Source organism: Syngnathus floridae, chromosome 7 (genome assembly GCF_059516105.1).
Source record: "Syngnathus floridae isolate MCC-2025c chromosome 7, RoL_Sflo_1.0, whole genome shotgun sequence".
Taxonomy (NCBI): Eukaryota; Metazoa; Chordata; class Actinopteri; order Syngnathiformes; family Syngnathidae; genus Syngnathus; species Syngnathus floridae.
The window spans coordinates 4324256-4342797 of record NC_142419.1 but is presented as its reverse complement, the minus strand read 5'-3'; the positions used below and the strand labels follow the sequence as shown (position 1 = coordinate 4342797).

The window sequence follows — 18542 nt, the reverse complement described above, 5'->3', positions numbered from 1 at the left end:
GGTACGCACACAAAGCAAACCGCAATCGGATAAACGGCACAACAGTGGACAGTAGTAACAATGAGATGTATATACTCACTTTGTGTCAAAGACGCACACGATCACAGCAACATACTCAGTCGATACCAGCAACCTTTAACTTACCGCTGCGCACAAATGAATAGGTATAATGTCTAGACCCTGAATGTAAGACGACCCCCACTTTTTCAGTCTTATTTCAATGCAAAAAACATCGTTTTATATTCGGGCCAACACGATAGTGTTTGCAACTATGAACTTTGACAGAACAGTTCCATCAGCATTATAGACCACTAAAGTGCAGTAAGTGATTCGTGGTCACTGTTAGGTATGATAATTGATATATTTTGTGCTGGTACCTTCCACTGAGCTCAGGGTCATCCCCAGGCCACAGTGCTGGTGCCGGTTGATGTGACACAGTCTGGGCCGACAACAAGGGCCTCCCTTGTAGGCTGTAGCCAGCATCTGTAGGTCCACACCTGAACAAACTGCCTACATTGAACACAGACAATTGAACGTGTCGAGAAAGTATGCATAGCAAACAAGGGAACTGTCAGGAAACACATCTAGCACCTACTCTACCTAACACCCAATAGTCACAAGACGTGAAATCATACACTTTTGGTTTTGTTGTTTATAAAAGTGTCCCTAACCCATGTTATAACAACTGTAAAATGTGTATTTCTGATACCTGCTCATAGTCAGCTCTTTTCAGCACCAGAAGAAACAAATGTTGGCCGCATGACTGGATCTTCCTTGCCACCTGTCAGATAATTTGCAGTGTGACACTTTGGCGGGCAGATGTTATACATACAAATTAGTAGTATGGAATTCATTTGAAATTTGTTATGGTTGCAGTTTGCTGGTCTGTCAAAATACACTGGATCATGCAGCATGTTTTTGGCTCCAAAATGTCTTTCAACCTTATTCAGAATTTTGTGACTGAGGATCGGGTTCAAATTAGTATCAAGGGTAGTTAATTGTTTTTTGGTAAGACTTTGGGGAGAAGAAAGCTTGGATGTTAAGCCAAAGAATGCAAACATGAACTTCATGGTATCTTTGACAAAGCAGAAGAAATAACATTTTCTTCTGTTTCGATAAGAACCATTAGTATACTGCAGAGTAGACCCTGTGATGTCACTTTGGGGGTCTCTACAGGTGCATGCCACATATTTTGAATACATCCATTGATTTCAATAATTTTTTTCAAAAAGTGAAAGAGACTTGTGTTATATTAGTTCTCCTTGCTCAAAGTGAAATATTTAAACCATCCATCCGTGGATTTTCTATACTGCTTGTCCCTTTGTTTAAATTTTAATGATTATGACAGAAACACACGTATGCATAGACACACACACATTTTCAGATGAAACATTGTGTTGAGTTGTTTTTGTTAATGCTAAAGAAAAAAATCATAAAACACTACAACACAAGACTACATGCAAATTTTAATAATTATATATATATACATACACACACACATATATATATATACATATATATATGTGTATATATATATATACATACATATATATATATATATATATATATATATATATATATATATATACACACACACACACGCGCATATATATATATATATATATATATATATATATATATATATATATATACAAACACTGCAACACAAGACTACATGCAAATTACACACACACACACACACACACACACACACACACACGCGCATATATATATATATATATATATATATATATATATATACATATACATATTCATATAACATTTAGTTAATCAGACATCTAATTATGTAATGGTGCATTTATTTATTTGATTTATTTAATTCCGTATTTAATACAGGAAAATTAATGAATGACATTTTTTACTTCATGATGCACTTGTTTATTTGATTTTGGCATGTTTGATCCTCCATACATGAGAGAGAAAGGTAATGACAACACATTGATAGTAATGATATGACGGATTAGTACAGTACAGTACAGTGAGTACAGGATACAGAAATTCATCCTTAATGAATAATTTTGAAGCATGTGAGTGTCAGGGTTTTTCAGATTATCCTCATCGTATGATTATGTTGGAATGCAACCGGTAATAAATAACCTAGCTTGTCCCATCCTACACAAGGTCGTGAAACACCCCCTGATGTTTTGACTAGAGGACAAGGGCTTTCTCTATCCAGTCCACTCTTACCCCCACTCTGTTTTTCTTAGTAAATATGCTCTTGCAGGAGGGAGAGTCAGACTTCATTCCTTCAACGGGTGAACTCTCCACCTGCAGGTGCCTAAAAGGACTTGTTTGTCTCCCGTGTGGTTCTTGCAAAATAAGTTGGAGTGAGCGCAACTCTAACATTTTGGTGCCGAAACCCGGGATCCCTCATACCCGCTATCTGGCTGACGAAGAAGGACGTGCTGCATTGTCGACATGCCAGCGTCCATTAGGAGGACCTGGAGAAGAAAGTCCTGGGAAGAGAATTCTTTGCCGAGCCAGCATCTTAAGTCTGCCTTCGTCTGACAGAGGTGGATTGACGGGACCCGGCAGTGCAACGAACCAGGGGACAAGTAAGTTAAAGGCCTGAAGCTATGAGATACGGCTTTGGTTTGTCTGAGCTATGAGATACGGCTTTGGTTTGTCCGAGCTATGAGATACGGCTTTGGTTTGTCCGAGCTATGAGATACGGCTTTGGTTTGTCCGAGCTATGAGATACGGCTTTGGTTTGTCCGAGCTATGAGATACGGCTTTGGTTTGTCCGAGCTATGAGATACGGCTTCGGTTTGTCCGAGCTATGATAGGCCTAAAAAAGCGCTGGCGCTTGTGTGATTGAGTGTGTGACTGGTAGGATAAATTGACTAAAAAGCAGTTCTAGCATTGATCCACGGCAATAATACAGGCTAGTAATTTGTTGAAAGGTCAATTTAAACCTGCATTGAGGATCCTCACAGAAATAAATTAATAATAATAATAATATTTTTGAGGAAAAGAAATTGTAAAACCTAAAACTACTAAAATTAAGATGGAAAATAAAAACGCTAAATCTCTACCTCTTGACGGAGATGAGAAGTAAATGGCGAGTAGATTTCTTAATTGCATGCAATATATGCCGAAGTGGAAGATAAAGTATGGAGTAGAAGGGAAGTTGAAAGTTGAAGTATGGAAGATAGTGGTTGATGTTTTGGAGGAGAGTGTGGATAGGAAAACAAAGGGACTGAAAAAGAAAAGAAAAGAGAGAGAATTGAATTGTGCTAGAATGTGGTTGAAAGGTTCACAAGAGAGAAGAGAACAAATCCAAAAGACAAATATAGAAAGATGAAAAGTGATGAGTCTGCGACCATGTTTGTCAGGCCAGAAGACAATGAGGCCACAGTGCGTAGGCGCACTGTCGCGGCCACGGCTCCAGCCGAAGCTGAAGGCACAGCTCAAGTGGAGGAGCAAGAGGGGCCTTCCGCTCGTACACAAAACTTGTATCCAAGCTTAACAGACCTGCGCCTTTCCCCATATAACAGCAAAAAATGTCAGGGTCACATTATTAGAAGTCCTGTCCATCCAAGAAGTATGACAATGCTGTTTGTATGCCCAATGACAAATGACTAGACATCAAATTGTGCGTGTACACTAAAGTTAAAATATGCAAATCAAGTGGTAAAGAAATACAACTTGCTTCTAGAAGATAAATAAATAAAATTAGAATGTGCTGTCCTCGTGTGCGTGAGAGGGACCAGCTCATGATCGACCGCAGGAAATGACCAGCCTGTGACGAATCATTGGTGCTAAGACCTACCTTTCGCACGCGAGAGCTGTGCATGTGTGTGCGTATGTGTTAAAATGATGAAGATTGGCTAAACTTTCTGTATAAAGAAATTTGCTAGACTGTTGTCTATTCAATTTACACCGCAGAACAGAAACAATTTTGACAGATAAAAATGAAAGAAAAAGAGAGAAATCTGTTTGCGAGCAGAAACTAATCCACACTAGTGCATGTTAGTGTCAAGCCCTCATGAGAAATTCGAAGTAAACAAAACAACAGAACATCCTTTCGGGAATTGGAAGACGCTAAATTGTGAATTTAATAGGAATTATTGATTGGTTGTGTTATAAGATTATACAAAATTATAAATGCAAGCTAAATCTGAGAGATTGAGTTCTTCAAATTCAAAAACAAAGAAAAAATTCAGATTAATTTGCCAGTTGTTTGTTTTAGTTAAGTTTTTTTTTGAATTGGTGGATTGTTCTACCAGGAACCTTGAGTTGAAAATGATATATGAATGTTGTGTGGTGAGCTTGGCTGAATTGGGACCAATGTGATAGGAAGACTCCTTTTTCGAGACTGTGTGAGATGCATATGATGAGCATTGATGAATGATTGCCTGAATGAAAGGTTGAATGGTTGAAGTCGTTGGCGACTACTATGGAAAATTAGTAGAGCGACTTTGATGAAAGAGTGATTTTGAGCAGGTTGAATGCTAAAAAGAAAACGTAGCTTTTGGATTGATAATTAACTAGAGAAAAAAATGGAGAACCAGTAACACATGTAGAAGATGTGTGAACTGAGAAATTGAGAAGCGTTTTGGAAAGAAAGTCAAATTAATTGATGATGGAATTGTATGTAGTAAAGAACACATTCTCCCAGAAAGTTTGTCAAGGTGTGAGGCATGGGCGTTGCCAAGCCTCAGAAGGAGTGAGTGAGTAGGACAGATAGTGGAAGATAGTAATAATGCAACACTTTATGACAATGAATTTTCGAATACATTTGGTGTTATACTGTGGTAAATGTTTTGTTCTGGTATCATGCAATGTATATCTCACTAGTAAGCGTAAGTGCGACCGGGTCATGTTTTGGGTCAGGTTCGTGAGGAATTGTTTGGGCTTTGGTCCATGAACGTAGACTAATTGGCACGAGACACATCTGGTTTCCATTAACAACTGACAAGATATGCACCGTGTAGAGTTGGGGAGGCTGACTGTGGGGTCATAGATCGTCCAGCAGCCCCGTGTGTGCCCACCCAAATGAGGAAAGGAGTGCTTTCTCGTAAATAATCAGGAGATACGTATTGGGAGTAATTTGTTGGTCCTTTCTTTAAGACCCTTTAAATGGTTTTCTGGTGTGGATAGGTTGGCAACACAAGAGAAAGACAGTTAGAAGAAAACAACATTTTTGAGTTGGACAATTGCAGGCTAACAGGAACATGAGAACGATAAGAACTACGAAGTGGGATCCAATTTGATTGGGGAGATTGAGAATTCACAGCACCATACTCTAAGTCACATTTTTGAGCAAGCATGACAATAACATGTGAGAGGTCAAGACATACAGATCAGGGCTAGATGTGGAACGGAGACCTTGATTAGTTAATTTTCAATAATGATACTGAAGACAACATACTGTCCCATTAAATTGGAACTATAGAACTAACTATAAAATGTAGCTCAAAAATAGGATGAGTTGCAGGATTTACAATATAAAAACGAGACCACTGTTATTAGGAGAATTTGAAGTTTGGTAAACAAACGTTACCAGCAAATTGATGACAGCAGCTACATTTGGAGATAGTCTTACTAGTTTGATGTCCCAGCCTGTCATTCTCAGTGTCAGGGTCCCTGAAACTCAATCCGATACTTCGCCTGCAGCCGTGAACAACTACAAAATGGTGCCTGGCTCTGAAGCACCTTTGACCTTTGGCGAAGGACAAGAAAAGACTGCTGTTATGCTTGGAGGGGGACAAGTACACTCCGGAGGAAATACAACATCCTCGGGGACGGAAAAGACAGTGAAAAGCGGAGGAACTCACAATGATGAAAATGAACTCATTTGAACAATGGACTCATTCAAGGGGGATGGATGCGTTTGCTCTGAAGCAACAACAAAAGAACACAAACTTGAGAGGGTGAAGTGCGGCAATAGATATGGACTTGGAGTACGACCAAATCGCACTCCTTGCTACGGCGTTACCGAATTTGGTGGAGCTTGGTTCAAAGTGGAAGGGAGGTTCATTGTGCACTGAGTTTGACAGAACTGAGGAGATTTGATAAAAAAAAAAAAAATTGAAAAATACGTAGGGCTACAGAGAAAAGCATTATAATCAGAGATTGAACGGATTTGGATAAAACAAATAGGCTAAAACGGTAGGAAACAAGAGCAAGAACTGATATTTTGGCTCATCAAGCTTAAGACGTAGAGGTCGAGTTATATAAATTTTAGAACAGGACATTTGGCAGTCAGGAGGAAGCTAGGTTGCTCAATGTACCTACACAATACAATAGTAAGGTTTTTTGTACCACAGTGGAGGTTGGATGGTCAGAAAGTTAGGTGCGTTCAATTTTTGACATTCACACAATCATGCATAGGAGTTGCACAAGGCGACAGTTAACAAGACAATGACTGCAATAGGGGCCACCTACGACCGCACCGACATGAAAAAGTAGAAGCGAGAGAGCAGAGTATGGGATTATATGCTAAAACGTCTGCTATACAGTTACCAATAGGAGATTCTATCAAAAGAAGCTACATGAGAGATGGATTAGAATCCCTTTGTCTGTGTGTTCTGTGTTCGTGCGTACTCTCTGTAAAGTTGTGACAGTCTGTTGTCATTCGTCTGAACTTTGTATGCCGTTTTGTGTATGTGTGCGTGCAGATGTGTGTGTGCACACCCTGTGTGGGTGCGAGCGTGTGAGGAGAAAGAAGGCATGGGTATGACAATCTCTTTTAAACCAGGAGGCAATAAATGGGAAAGCCCCTGTCATAAGTAGTCTTTGGTTAGAGGGAATCATTAGGAAGTGTTCAAACTCTTCCCGCAAACACTCCTATTTGCCAGTTAAATGGGCACTACAATTGACTACGAGAGTTGCAAACAACAGATGAAGAGCAGTCCTTGGCAGATTATATGATCAGAACGCTCAAACCGTGTCAAAGACAAATTTACTGCCGCCTGATCTTTCCTCCTCACAGGTCGACAACCCCATCAATCCAGGAGACTGGGTCTACATCAAGGTCATCAAAAGAAGGAACTGGCCCAGCCACGACGGGAGGGACCATTCCAAGTCTTGCTGACTACCGCAGTGACGATCGCTGTACGGCCCAGTTGGATTCACCTCAGCCACTGCAAGTTGCAGAGAGTGGTGGGGCGTCTCAATGATGGCGAAGCGGACAACGATCCCCACTCCGCTAGGCGAGGGGATGTCCCGGTGTCTCTGCTATCCTAGTAGCAATGGGGATCCATATGCCAGATGGATCCTCTGCTGCGTTGTGGTTAGAGCGTGCTATGGTCTATGGACTCATCTGAACAGACCAAATGACAATGTTGACCATGGAAAACGATGGTCACACGATGAGAACTTTGAAGCCATACGAAACCAACACTTGGTACCGGTATGTGAAGGTCACTGTGAGAGCTCACACACAGGAGAGACGTTATGCGTGTTCGAAACTCCCCTCTTCCTCCACACAAGTTCACTTGGAGGCCAGAGCAATGAACGTCACTAAAGCGTAATGTATGGCATCCATGGGAAGAGTTGGATATCAACACCGAGCTGTCACAATCAGTGATGCCGACCCATCCCGCCCTGGACTTGCAGACGGTGCCTATGATGAACTCTTCTGGGCAAATCTCAATGTGACTGTTAGAGGATGAACAATACCACAAGTGGCCTACACAGAGAGACCAGCTGGAGTGAATTACACATGTTACATCCAAGGATGACAGAGCCATTTTCAAGGTGTAAGGGCTCTACTACCAACATGGCTGCACCATCGGACGGGACCTACTTCATCCAGAGGTTCAGAAGCACTGCTTCACCTGCATCGTATGAGTGCACGTGCCTGTTCAGAACGGATCGTGGTTTTGTGGTCACAAGAGTTGTCCGATGCTGCCTGCCAACTGGACACGAGTGTGTGCGCCAGTGTGTGTGACAGACCACACCTACAGACTAGAACATCATCAGCTGACGAAAACACGAGCACATATACAACTTCTTAGACGTGACAAATGTGATAATGATAATGAAACGTGGATTGCGTAGATGCTGTTCTGTTGAGCATGTTTTACAGAAACTTGTTGATTTGACCATCAAAAATGCTTCGCAAGTGATGGATACAATGATGTACTGTCTCTGTGTTTTTCTTTGTTTGGGGTGGCATAATCATATGATAAAGCAGGAGGGAGAAGTCAGGGTTTTTCAGATTATCCTTATCGTATGATTATGTTGGAATGCAACCGGCAATAAATAACCTAGCTTGTCCCATCCTACACAAGGTCGTAAAACACCCCCTGATATGTTTTGAGTAGAGGACAAGGGCTTTCTCTATCCAGTCCACTCTTACCCCCACTCTGTTTTACTTAATAAATATGCTCTTGCAGGAGGGAGAGTCAGACTTCATTCCTTCAACGGGTGAACTCTCCACCTGCAGGTGCCTAAAAGGACTTGTTTGTCTCCCGTGTGGTTCTTGCAAAATAAGTTGGAGTGAGCGCAACTCTAACAGTGAGTGTTTTAGTTTTGTGTCACATTTTTGTGTTAAATACGTAAAAGTACATACCCTAATATATAGCAAGACTAAAGTATATCACTCGGGAACAGCAACATTCTTTAATTTAGCAAACTCTTCATCGATTCCCTTGAAGACAAGGGTGTATTGTTTAATAATATGAGAGTTGTGGCTTTTGTTTTGACTAGACTTTTAAAGGAACACAATTGTAAATGGAATGCTAATGTAACAGTTTTCTCTCAGGAAAAAAGAAACTCTAACCTTGGAGAAGTCCATGTTGACCACATATTCATCATTAACCTCCAACACTCGGTCTCCCTCTTTAAGTCCACTGTGCTCAGCTGGGCTCCATGGGTCTACATCTGTGATCTGCAAGCCTTGGTTATCTGCGGCCCTCTGCAAGTAGAAGCCAAAATTCTGCCCCTCTACACGCCTCAACTGGTGGAGTTTGGGCTGAAGATTTTGGTCTAATTCTGGACACAGGTTTATCAAAAAAGTTCAGCATGGCAGGGTGCAGAGTGATGCACCATAACATAACATGACCTTTTCATAGAAACCATACCCAAATCATCAGTGATGACCAGAGCCGGATTATCGATCCCCTCCTTCGGATTGAACGTAAAACTGTCAACACAAAAGTGAAAAAAAAAGTCAGGACTGCTTTACATAGAGATAAATGCAACATATCGTTACAGTGTTTACAAATCCCATCTGCTCATACAGAATCAGTAGCCTAGCAATATAGCATATATTGCTCATTCTCTCTCGCTCTTCTGTCTCTCTCACTCTTCTCTCTCTCTTCTCTCTCTCGCTTGCTCTCTCTCCTCTCTCTCTCTTGCTCTCTCCTCTCTCTCTCTTGGTCTCTCTTTCTAGCTCTCTCACATAAAGGGTTAACAGCAGACTTGAAGCGGTTGAGATGAGAATCAACATTTAGAAATTTGAGACCATGGTACTTTGTTAGAAAACCATGGAGTCCCAAGGACTCCTATACACCAGAGAAACTATAGCTGACGGTTAGCCTTGGAATGCCTTAGGCTGCCCCGGGATTAATTTGCTGGGGAGAGGGGAGTCTGGGTTTTCCCTAATTTAACTTGTTGCCCCCAAGGCCCAACTAAATGGATTGATAGGCAGGCGCTTGCTGGACTCACCGTTGTATCATTAATCAGTATATACAGCATGGGGTATATTTGTGAGACATGGCTGTTCTCTTAAAATCGACTAATTTTCAGCAATACAAGCAATAGGGAGATACCGAACCCCATCAGTTTCATATGCGCATTCACCGAACCCCTCTTTTGGGGGAGGGGGGGGGGGGGGTTGGTTGGTTGGCGTTAGTACCGAACCCCAAGAGTTTCATATGCGCATTCACCGAACCCCTTTTTGAGAGGGGGGGTGTTAGGGTTAGGGGTAATGACATACCAGCAAATCAGTGTGACTTCTGCTGTTCAGATATGCGTTATCGCGAATTTACACGACATTCAGGTGTGTTCGGCCATTCGCGGGGGGGGGGGGGGGGGGTAGATAGCATACCAGCTCTGCCGAACCCCTGAAGCCGACTCACCGAACCCCTAGGATTCGATTGAACCCAGGTTAAGAACCACTGCTGTAGAGTGTTGCAATATTTTGACAAAAGAATGTGACAGACAGACGTTATATAAAAAAATTGGGCCCTATTATTTCAAAATACATGTATAATACGAGTCCTTTAAGAGATTTGTGTCGCTTCAGATTTGGAAAACTTTAATTGTTAAAGACACTGAGTTCTCTGCTCAGATAAGAGCAATCTTACAGTTAGTTTAAAGTTTAACTTGATAAAAATGTCATCACAGTTACACTGTATGTGTATGCAAAGAACGCAGCGCACGCTGACATCAGCTTTTTGTGTAGCTTGTTTTTGGAGATCAATGCTGACAGAGAGTGTTTATAATGGATCGTGGTATTTTTAAGTCACACGTAGCGGACACTTTATTATCATATAATGAGAGCCATAGATGTTCTGGCTTTATTTTGCTTAGCCAAATAATTAGACACATCTGTCAGTGCAGCTCTAAACTACAGAAACAATATATAATATTGTTTATTTTTTTTAATATTTCCTATTTTTATTAGTACCACTCAGATTGACAAATGTGGTCAGACATTCACCATGATGTTTGCAGTTGATATTGCTCGTGGAAGAAATCCGAACTATATAATAAGAGCCATAGATGTTCTGGCTTTATTTTGCTTAGCCAAATAATTAGACACATCTGTCAGTGTAGCTCTAAACTACAGAAACAATAATATATATAATTTTTTTTATATTTTGTATTTTTACTAGTACCACTCAGACTGACAAATGTGGTCAGACATTCACCATGATGTTTGCAGATGATATTGCTCGTGGAAGAAATCCTAAATATATAATGAGAGCCATAGATGTTCTGGCTTTATTTTGCTATTTTGCTTAGCCAAATAATTAGACACATCTGTCAGTGCAGCTCTAAACTACAGAAACAATAATATATAATATTGTTTATTTTTTTATATTTTGTATTTTTATTAGTACCACTCAGACTGACAGATGTGGTCAGACATTCACCATGATGTTTGCAGTTGATATTGCTCGTGGAAGAAATCCGAAAGAGGAGGCGGTATGTACTGGAGTGCTGATGGATGGATGTCAGTTACAGCATGACACAATGTTTCTGAATGAAAGGGAAGCAACAGGAAGTGCACAGCAGAGGTGGAAATAGAGAAGGAGCAGGCAGATGATTTAACACAAGCTATCAAGCAACCGAAACATCAGCTCTGCGTGATGCAGTCATTGTGTAATAAAATGGACGATAAGAGAAACTGAATGACTACCGTATTTGCCGGTGTATTAGTCGACCTTTTTCGATCCAAAATCGACCGAAAAAAATTGACCTCGACTTATACACCGAGTCATAAAATTTAACTTCGTATTCATCGCTTCAAATGTGATGGTAACCAAGGCCGTTTCTCATGCATCTCATTGTGCGTGGGTGTGCGTCCGTCAGGCCCATCAAACAGCGAGAAACTGAATCATTATAAAGCGTTCGTCGCATTAACACGCATCCTCAGCAACAATTTCAAATATTCTCACCTCAATAACGGACATCGAAAGCCAGGCAGCGATGACTGCTAGGGGGAAGTACTGGGTATTGAGCGAATGTGCGAGTCATCGCGCGTCAAGCAACGACAATAACTACCGGTACGTAAACATTCAATCGCCATGTCTAAATAAATGTCGTTGGCACTTAGATATTAATATATTCGCCAAACTTGGCCAGACTTCCAGGGGAAGAGGCCGAATTTTCACTTGTTCGAATTTGAACACATTTCGTCAATAAATTTCGCATATTTCTGATCGAATTTTGAAGTTTAATATAATGCAACAATTGAGCTCGACTTATACAAAGGATATATCATAAAATCGTAAATTTCCGTCGAATTTTAGGGGGTCGACTTATACACCGAGTCGACTTATACACCGGCAAATACGGTATTCAATGTGAGATAAGGTTATTTTGTGTGTGTTCTTCTTCTCACGGAAATTTGGCTCCCAGACAATGCCCTGAACTCAGCTTTGTTGCTGCACAACAACCACTCAACAACAGTTGGTATGTGGATATGCTAACTGTTAAACTGATATCAAACGTTGATTGTAAAGCGCAGAACGTTCTACTTGTTTATTCCGATGTATCTATGTACTCTCTCAGCTCAGGTGATGGCACTTTCGGATTTGCATGCAGCAGACGCCAAAATGACTATTATCAGAGATGAGAATCTTCCGCGGATCCGCGGATTTCCGTGTTTTTTTCCGTCGGGAGTATCATTCTCGTGAATCGTGTAGATCCGTTGAGAAAATTGTTTTTATATGGGGGCGGCTGGCAGCAGTATTGCGTCAACAGCCGCCTTATTTTCGGCAGCATTTTGACGCTACTTTTGTCACATCATTTGCCTACTCATTTGCCTCATTAGCAAATGGTTTAGCCAGCATGGCGAAAGTTTTAGAGAAAAAAGACGAGGATCGTGCCAGGGAAATAGACAAGTTGAATGGGATCAGTAACTGCTTCAGATGGGCATGGCTTGAGAGCGGCGTCATCTTACAACTCGGAACACAAAGACGCTCTTAAAGCAATGCGACAGTGAGCGCCCGGCGTGCTGCGGTTGCGCGATCAGACTAAATTAAGCTCCCTGCGCACTGAGGTCCACTTGAATTTTGGAAAGTACATCAGGACTTTAAAAATATTTTCTAAATTTCAGTGACGGCTCTGTCACAATAATGCAACCAGCGCGGTGCAGTTGCGCGGTCGGCGGCGCACTACGGTTGCGCAAATGAAAAAATTCTTAAAGTCTTGGAACGGATTAAAATTCTTCCATTATTTGTAATGGGAAAAATAGATTCGGAATTCGACCGATTCGCTTCGCGAACCGCCTTCTGGAACAGATTGTGGTCGAAAACTGAGGCTTGACTATTATATTCACCTTGGTAGCCCACCAAGCAGGAATATTTTTTTAACAAAACTGTTGAAATTGAGTGATGAAATTAATGGTTTTGGGGTTGCTATACTGCCAAAATCCAGGAGTTTCCAGGGAGCTTTTCCCCCTGAGCCCCCTCCGGGGCATTGCCCCTGGCCCCCTGTGGCCCCCAATGGGGGCCTGTGGGCCCTGCAGCCCCACAATGGGGGCCTGTGGCCCCCGGCCCACTGCGGCCCTCATTGGGGGAGGCCTTCGGCCCTCTGCGGCAAGTGGGAGGGGGCACAGGCCGCCCCCCAGTGGGGCATGTGGCCCCCAGACCCCGGCTACTTTTCAGTGGTTTTTTTTCATTTGCCGTTCTCATCCCTGCATTATGCTGTCCACGTAGTGGCAGGTGATTTTTAATAGTGACAGCTTCCCCAAATACCTGCAGAAGGGCTGCTTTAGAGTAGTGCCCCAGCCCCTTCTTACACAATTAGACTACCTGTCAGTCTTCCTATACCCAGTTTGCAAACAACTGCTCCAAAGAGAAACAAGGATGACAGAATGAAGATCTAACCCGTCATCATTAGATCTTCTCCTTAATGACTGGTGGTGCACCCTCTGGTGAATGATGAATAACCACTGACAGAGCAGCAAAATATAATGCGCCCACCTCTGATAGAGATACATCAGGCCCTGAGCAGAATCCACCCCCAAAAAGCAGTTGCAACAGACACCATTCCTGGGCGTGTGCTGGGAACTTTCTCATAGGAGCTGGCCACCGTCCGAAAGGATATCTTTGACCTGTCCCTGGTGCAGGCATTTGTCCCCAGCTGGTTTAAGTACGTCCCAAAGAATACCCAAGTAAGATGTCTCTATGTCTAATGTCCAGTGTTTGCGATGCTATATACATATAGTATAGCTACCGTAACGAAATAATATTAGTTACTCATCACTGAGTTCCAGAACGCGTTACAGCTTCTGGACAACAATAGGAATCCAATTTCAGAATAAATACAGAGAATCAATCTATGGCATTATTTACAAAGTAAACTGTTTATCGATAGTCACCACAAGCAAATTTTCATTTCAGATTTTAATTACAATTAATTACAAGTTTTTATTTTAATAACTAATTAAATTTTTGGGTAATCAGGTAGCAGCATTGATTGCATTGTCCAGTCTGTTCCCCTACCACTTCATTGTTTAGAAACATTTAAGACATGTTTAAAGACACATTTCTATGAGATGGCCTTTAACTAACTTGGAGTGGCCGATTTGGCCGGAGTTTGTGTTGTTCTCTCTGCCCACCCCCTCCCTGGCTAGGGAGGGGGTTAGGTGGCGCAAAAGCTGATAGCGGCTAGCTGGATTCTCGGGGACCAATTCAAGATGAAGAAACTGCAGCTCAACCTTCTTGAAGACACTGCCAGGACAATCGAGGGCACCTCCGACATCCATTTTTTTTTCATTGATTTTCATATTATGTATTACTTGTGCCCTTTCTGCATCCATTACAACCTGGTGATCCTGAAAGGGAGATCCTTCCATCTGTGGTCCCTTCTCAAAGTTTCTCATTTTCCCCTGGCAGGGTTTTTTTGAGTTTTTCCTTGCCCTTTTGGGAGCTTATGATCAGGGGATGCTTTGAGAATAATTGTCAATTTTTGGCTATGTGAAGCCCTTTGAGACTCTTTGTGATTTAGGGCTATACAAATAAACTTGACTTGACTTGACATAAACACACAATTCAAAGTTCACTTAGTTGTAATTCTCTTTACTACATGAACAAAAGGTTCATGGTGACTTGAAACAAATTACATCAGACTCTCATTTAATGAGGTGTAGTAAAGTTTGTCTGATTGGAGTAGCCGTTGTCACTCAGAGCAAGAATGATTTTCGTCTTGTTGGCTAACAGCCAATTACAGTGCTGTTTCCCCTGCAAAATATGCTGGGACTTCTGTGTATTTTCTGATTTCCCCAACAGACATTTACCCTGTTCCCTGTAGGAAACATACGATAAATGTTTCTGAGCAATTTTTGAGGTTTGTAAAAACAAACAAAAACATGTTTTGCGGAACCCCTGAGATATTCTTGGCAGACCTATGGCCTCCCCAAGGAAAAAACATCCTCGCTCAACAGTGAGCCGGATTGAGATGGTTTGGACATCAGCAGAGAAGGAACAGTAGGAAAGAAGCAAGGCACAGGAACAAATGCAGCTGCCTGGTAAGAGGCAGACTGAAGAAGATTTTTATGGATGTTGTGAGGGAACACTTGGACCAAGCTTGAGTGAGTGCAAAAGACACAGAGGTGAAGGAGAAATAGAGGAGGATGTGTTTCTGTGGCAACCCTTGCAAAGATAAAGCCAAAAGCGAAAAATTAAATAAATACAGTAATCCCTCGCTACATCACGGTTCGTTCATCGCGGTTTCACTACATTGCGGATTTTTTTACCAAATTAAAAAAAAAACTTCAAAAGTCAATAAAACTTCTAAATTGAGGAATTATGGAACAAAACTTGCCCACACGCCAGCAGAAGGCAAGGAGTGCCCACACAATTGCAGTGCGTACACTTGTACCACTTTATAAAAAATTGTTATAATAATAAGAGTTCTAAAAACATATTTACAGTGTTGTACGTTGTTATAGAAAAATTGTTTTAGTAATAAAAGAGTTCTAAAAACATATTAAATTCCTTTAGAGGTCCGTTTTCGCGTGTTAGTACGATCGCAAATTAGCATCTTTCCGCTAACTCGTTAGCCTGCCCAGTACTTCTTGTTAACATTTTACAGGCACACATGTATAAAATTTATATTTTCAATATTTATACAAAATTTTCTGTGTTATTTATACTATTGTATTATTTACATTTTTGAAATAATTATTTAATGTTCTAATAATAAAATATGCACTTAAATGGTTTCATATACATTTATTGACACAAAAAATGTACGGATAAAAAAAATGTACAGATGAGAGGGTTACCGTACTTCGCGGATTCCACTTATCGTGGGTGGTTTTTGGAACCAATTATCTGCGACAAACGAGGGATTACTGTACATATATTAATTAATCAAAGATGAACCTTTTGTCAATATTGAGGCTGCAAAATTGCGAGAATAACTCAGATTTGTTAGAATCGAGTAGACAATGTCCAGCATATCGAATGAGCAAACAGGCGGCGGCTGCTAAGGTGCGGCGGCTGCTAAGGTGCGAACCCCATATGGAGGCTGAATGAGGTCACCTAGTGATTAAAAAGAGATTTTCATCCATAGGCAAGCGATCTTGCGATTACTCAATAGCGGCCATGTCAACATCATGACGTCATCAGTTCCAACATGGCGCCATGCATTAAACGGTAGAGAGGGGCATTATTTTGGCAAATACAAGACTACATGCAAAAATGGCGAAAACAAACTAATGGGGACACCTGAGATTCACCAAACTTCACAATATTGCTCCCTTTCCCCATCAAGACCTCATTGTGGGATCTCTGGTGTACACTTTAACACTGTACCATTCTGAAGCATTGTCACAAAAAGCATTTACATTATAAAGGTATAACTTGATTCAGTCCTAACCCAAAACTGCTCCTGGGTAGCACATTCCGCTCACTTTGACTTCTCAATCGTAAACTAAATTCTGCCTCTAAGAAGTTGACACCAAGAATTTACTCACCGTGGAAGCTCAATCACATCCTGGCGGCCTATGGAATACACAGAACAGTAGTAAAGGGTATCATCAACACTTGCTCAAAATTTATTTAGCAACTAATTGGAATTATGTAGATTAAAATACAATGGATGCCTTGTTATTACCACATGACAATTGTACACATCTACCCACATCTTCAGCTAGTTTAATTGAAAGCAATTTACCACAAAGATTAAATACTAAAAAAAGGTAGACAAAGTAGCCTAACGATACAACACGGACCCATTTACTCTTGCTGTCCTTATCTAATGACTCACCTCGAGACTATATTTTCGTGACTTGGTGCTGTATTGCAATCAAATAAAACCAATGAATGGATCCTGAGGGGCCAGACAAAGCACGGCTCACACAAGCCCGGCTCACACAAGCCCCTTATGAAGAAGAACATAAATGGATTTCGTTTTCCCTCGCCCGGACGCGAGTCACCGGGGCCCCCTTCTGGAGCCAGGCCTGGAGGCGGGGCTCGAAGGCGAGCGTCTGGTGGCCGAGCCTTCGCTCATGGGGCCCGGCCGGGCACAGCCCGAAAAGGAAATGTGGGTCCACCTTCCCATGGGCTCACCACCTGTGGGAGGGGCCAAAGGGATCAGGTGCAGTGTAAGCTGGGCGGCGGCCAAAGGCAGGGATCTTGGCGGTCCAATCCCCGGCTGCAGAAGCTGGCTCTTGGGACATGGAATGTCACCTCTCTGGCTGGAAAGGAGCCCGAGCTGGTGTGCGAGGCAGAAAAGTTCCGACTAGACTTGCCTCCACACACAGTTGGAGTTCCGGTACAAGCCCTCTCGAGAGGGGCTGGACTCTCTTCCACTCTGGAGTTGCCCACGGTGAGAGGCGTCGAGTAGGTGTGGGTATATTTATTGCCCCACAGCTGGGCGCCTGCACATTGGGGTTCACCCCGGTGAACGAGAGGGTAGCCTCCCTCCACCTTTGGATGGGGGGACGGGTCCTGACTGTTGTTTGTGACTATGCACCAAACGGTAGCTCAGAGTACCCATCGCTCCTTCTGGGGACTCCATCGTTCTACTGGGTGACTTCAATGCTCACGTGGGCAATGACAGTGAGACCTGTAAGGGCGTGGTTGGGAGGACCGCCCCCCCCGATCTGAACCCGAGCGGTGTTCTATTATTGGACTTCTGTGCTCCACAAGGACTTCCCACCATCGGAGCCAACCCACCACCAGGTGGTGATCAGTTGACAGCTCCGCCCCTCTCTTCGCCCGAGTGTCCAAAACATGCGTCCGCTAATCCAATGACACGACTACAAAGTCGATCATCGAACTGCGGCCTAGGGTGTGCCGGTGCCAAGTGCACACATGGACATCCTTATGTTTGAACACCATGTGAGAGGCGTCGAGCAGGTGTGGGTATACTTATTGCCCCCCGGCTGGGCGCCTGCACATTGGGGTTCACCCCGGTGAACGAGAGGGTAGCCTCCCTCCGCCTTCGGGTGGGGAGACGGGTCCTGACTGTTGTTGGTGTCTATGCACCAAACGGCAGCTCAGAGTACCCACCCTTCTTGGAGTCCCTGGAGGAAGTGCTGGAGAGCGCTCCTTCTGGGTGACTTCAATGCTCACGTGGGCAATGACAGTGAGACCTGGAAGGGCGTGATTGGGAGGAACGTCGCCCCCGATCTAAACCCGAGCGGTGTTCTATTGTTGGACTTCTGTGCTCGACACGGATTTTCAATAATGAACACCATGTTCAAACATAAGGGTGTCCATGTGTGCACTTGGCACCAGGACACCCTAGGCCGCAGTTCGATGATCGACTTTGTAGTCGTGTCATCGGATTTGCGGCCGCATGTTTTGGACACTCGGGTGAAGAGAGGGGCGGAGCTGTCAACTGATCACCACCTGGTGGTGAGTTGGCTCCGATGGTGGGGGAAG

At 42.7% G+C, this 18542-nt stretch overlaps 1 protein-coding gene and 1 long non-coding RNA gene across 5 annotated transcripts in view; one reads left to right on the top strand and one right to left on the bottom strand.

Moving 5' to 3' along the window:
- LOC148394824 (Na(+)/H(+) exchange regulatory cofactor NHE-RF4-like) overlaps positions 1-18542 on the bottom strand; it is a 49526-nt gene that overhangs the window by 20718 nt on the left and 10266 nt on the right. For all 4 annotated transcript variants that reach the window (XR_015859664.1, XR_015859663.1, XR_015859662.1 and 1 more), the window contains exons 3-7: positions 16628-16655; positions 9054-9115; positions 8753-8964; positions 710-781; positions 378-510 (exon numbers count right to left, since the gene is read on the bottom strand). Coding sequence is in view for 1 of the 4 variants with exons in the window: in XM_088381970.1 (XP_088238096.1) it covers positions 378-510; positions 710-781; positions 8753-8964; positions 9054-9115; positions 16628-16655 (507 nt within the window). In the remaining 3 variants the exon portion in view is untranslated. The remainder of the gene's footprint in view (positions 1-377; positions 511-709; positions 782-8752; positions 8965-9053; positions 9116-16627; positions 16656-18542) is intronic.
- Positions 2139-8429, top strand: LOC148394825 (uncharacterized). The gene is made up of 2 exons (XR_015859670.1): positions 2139-2576; positions 6959-8429. It is a non-coding gene; the product is annotated as an uncharacterized LOC148394825 (long non-coding RNA).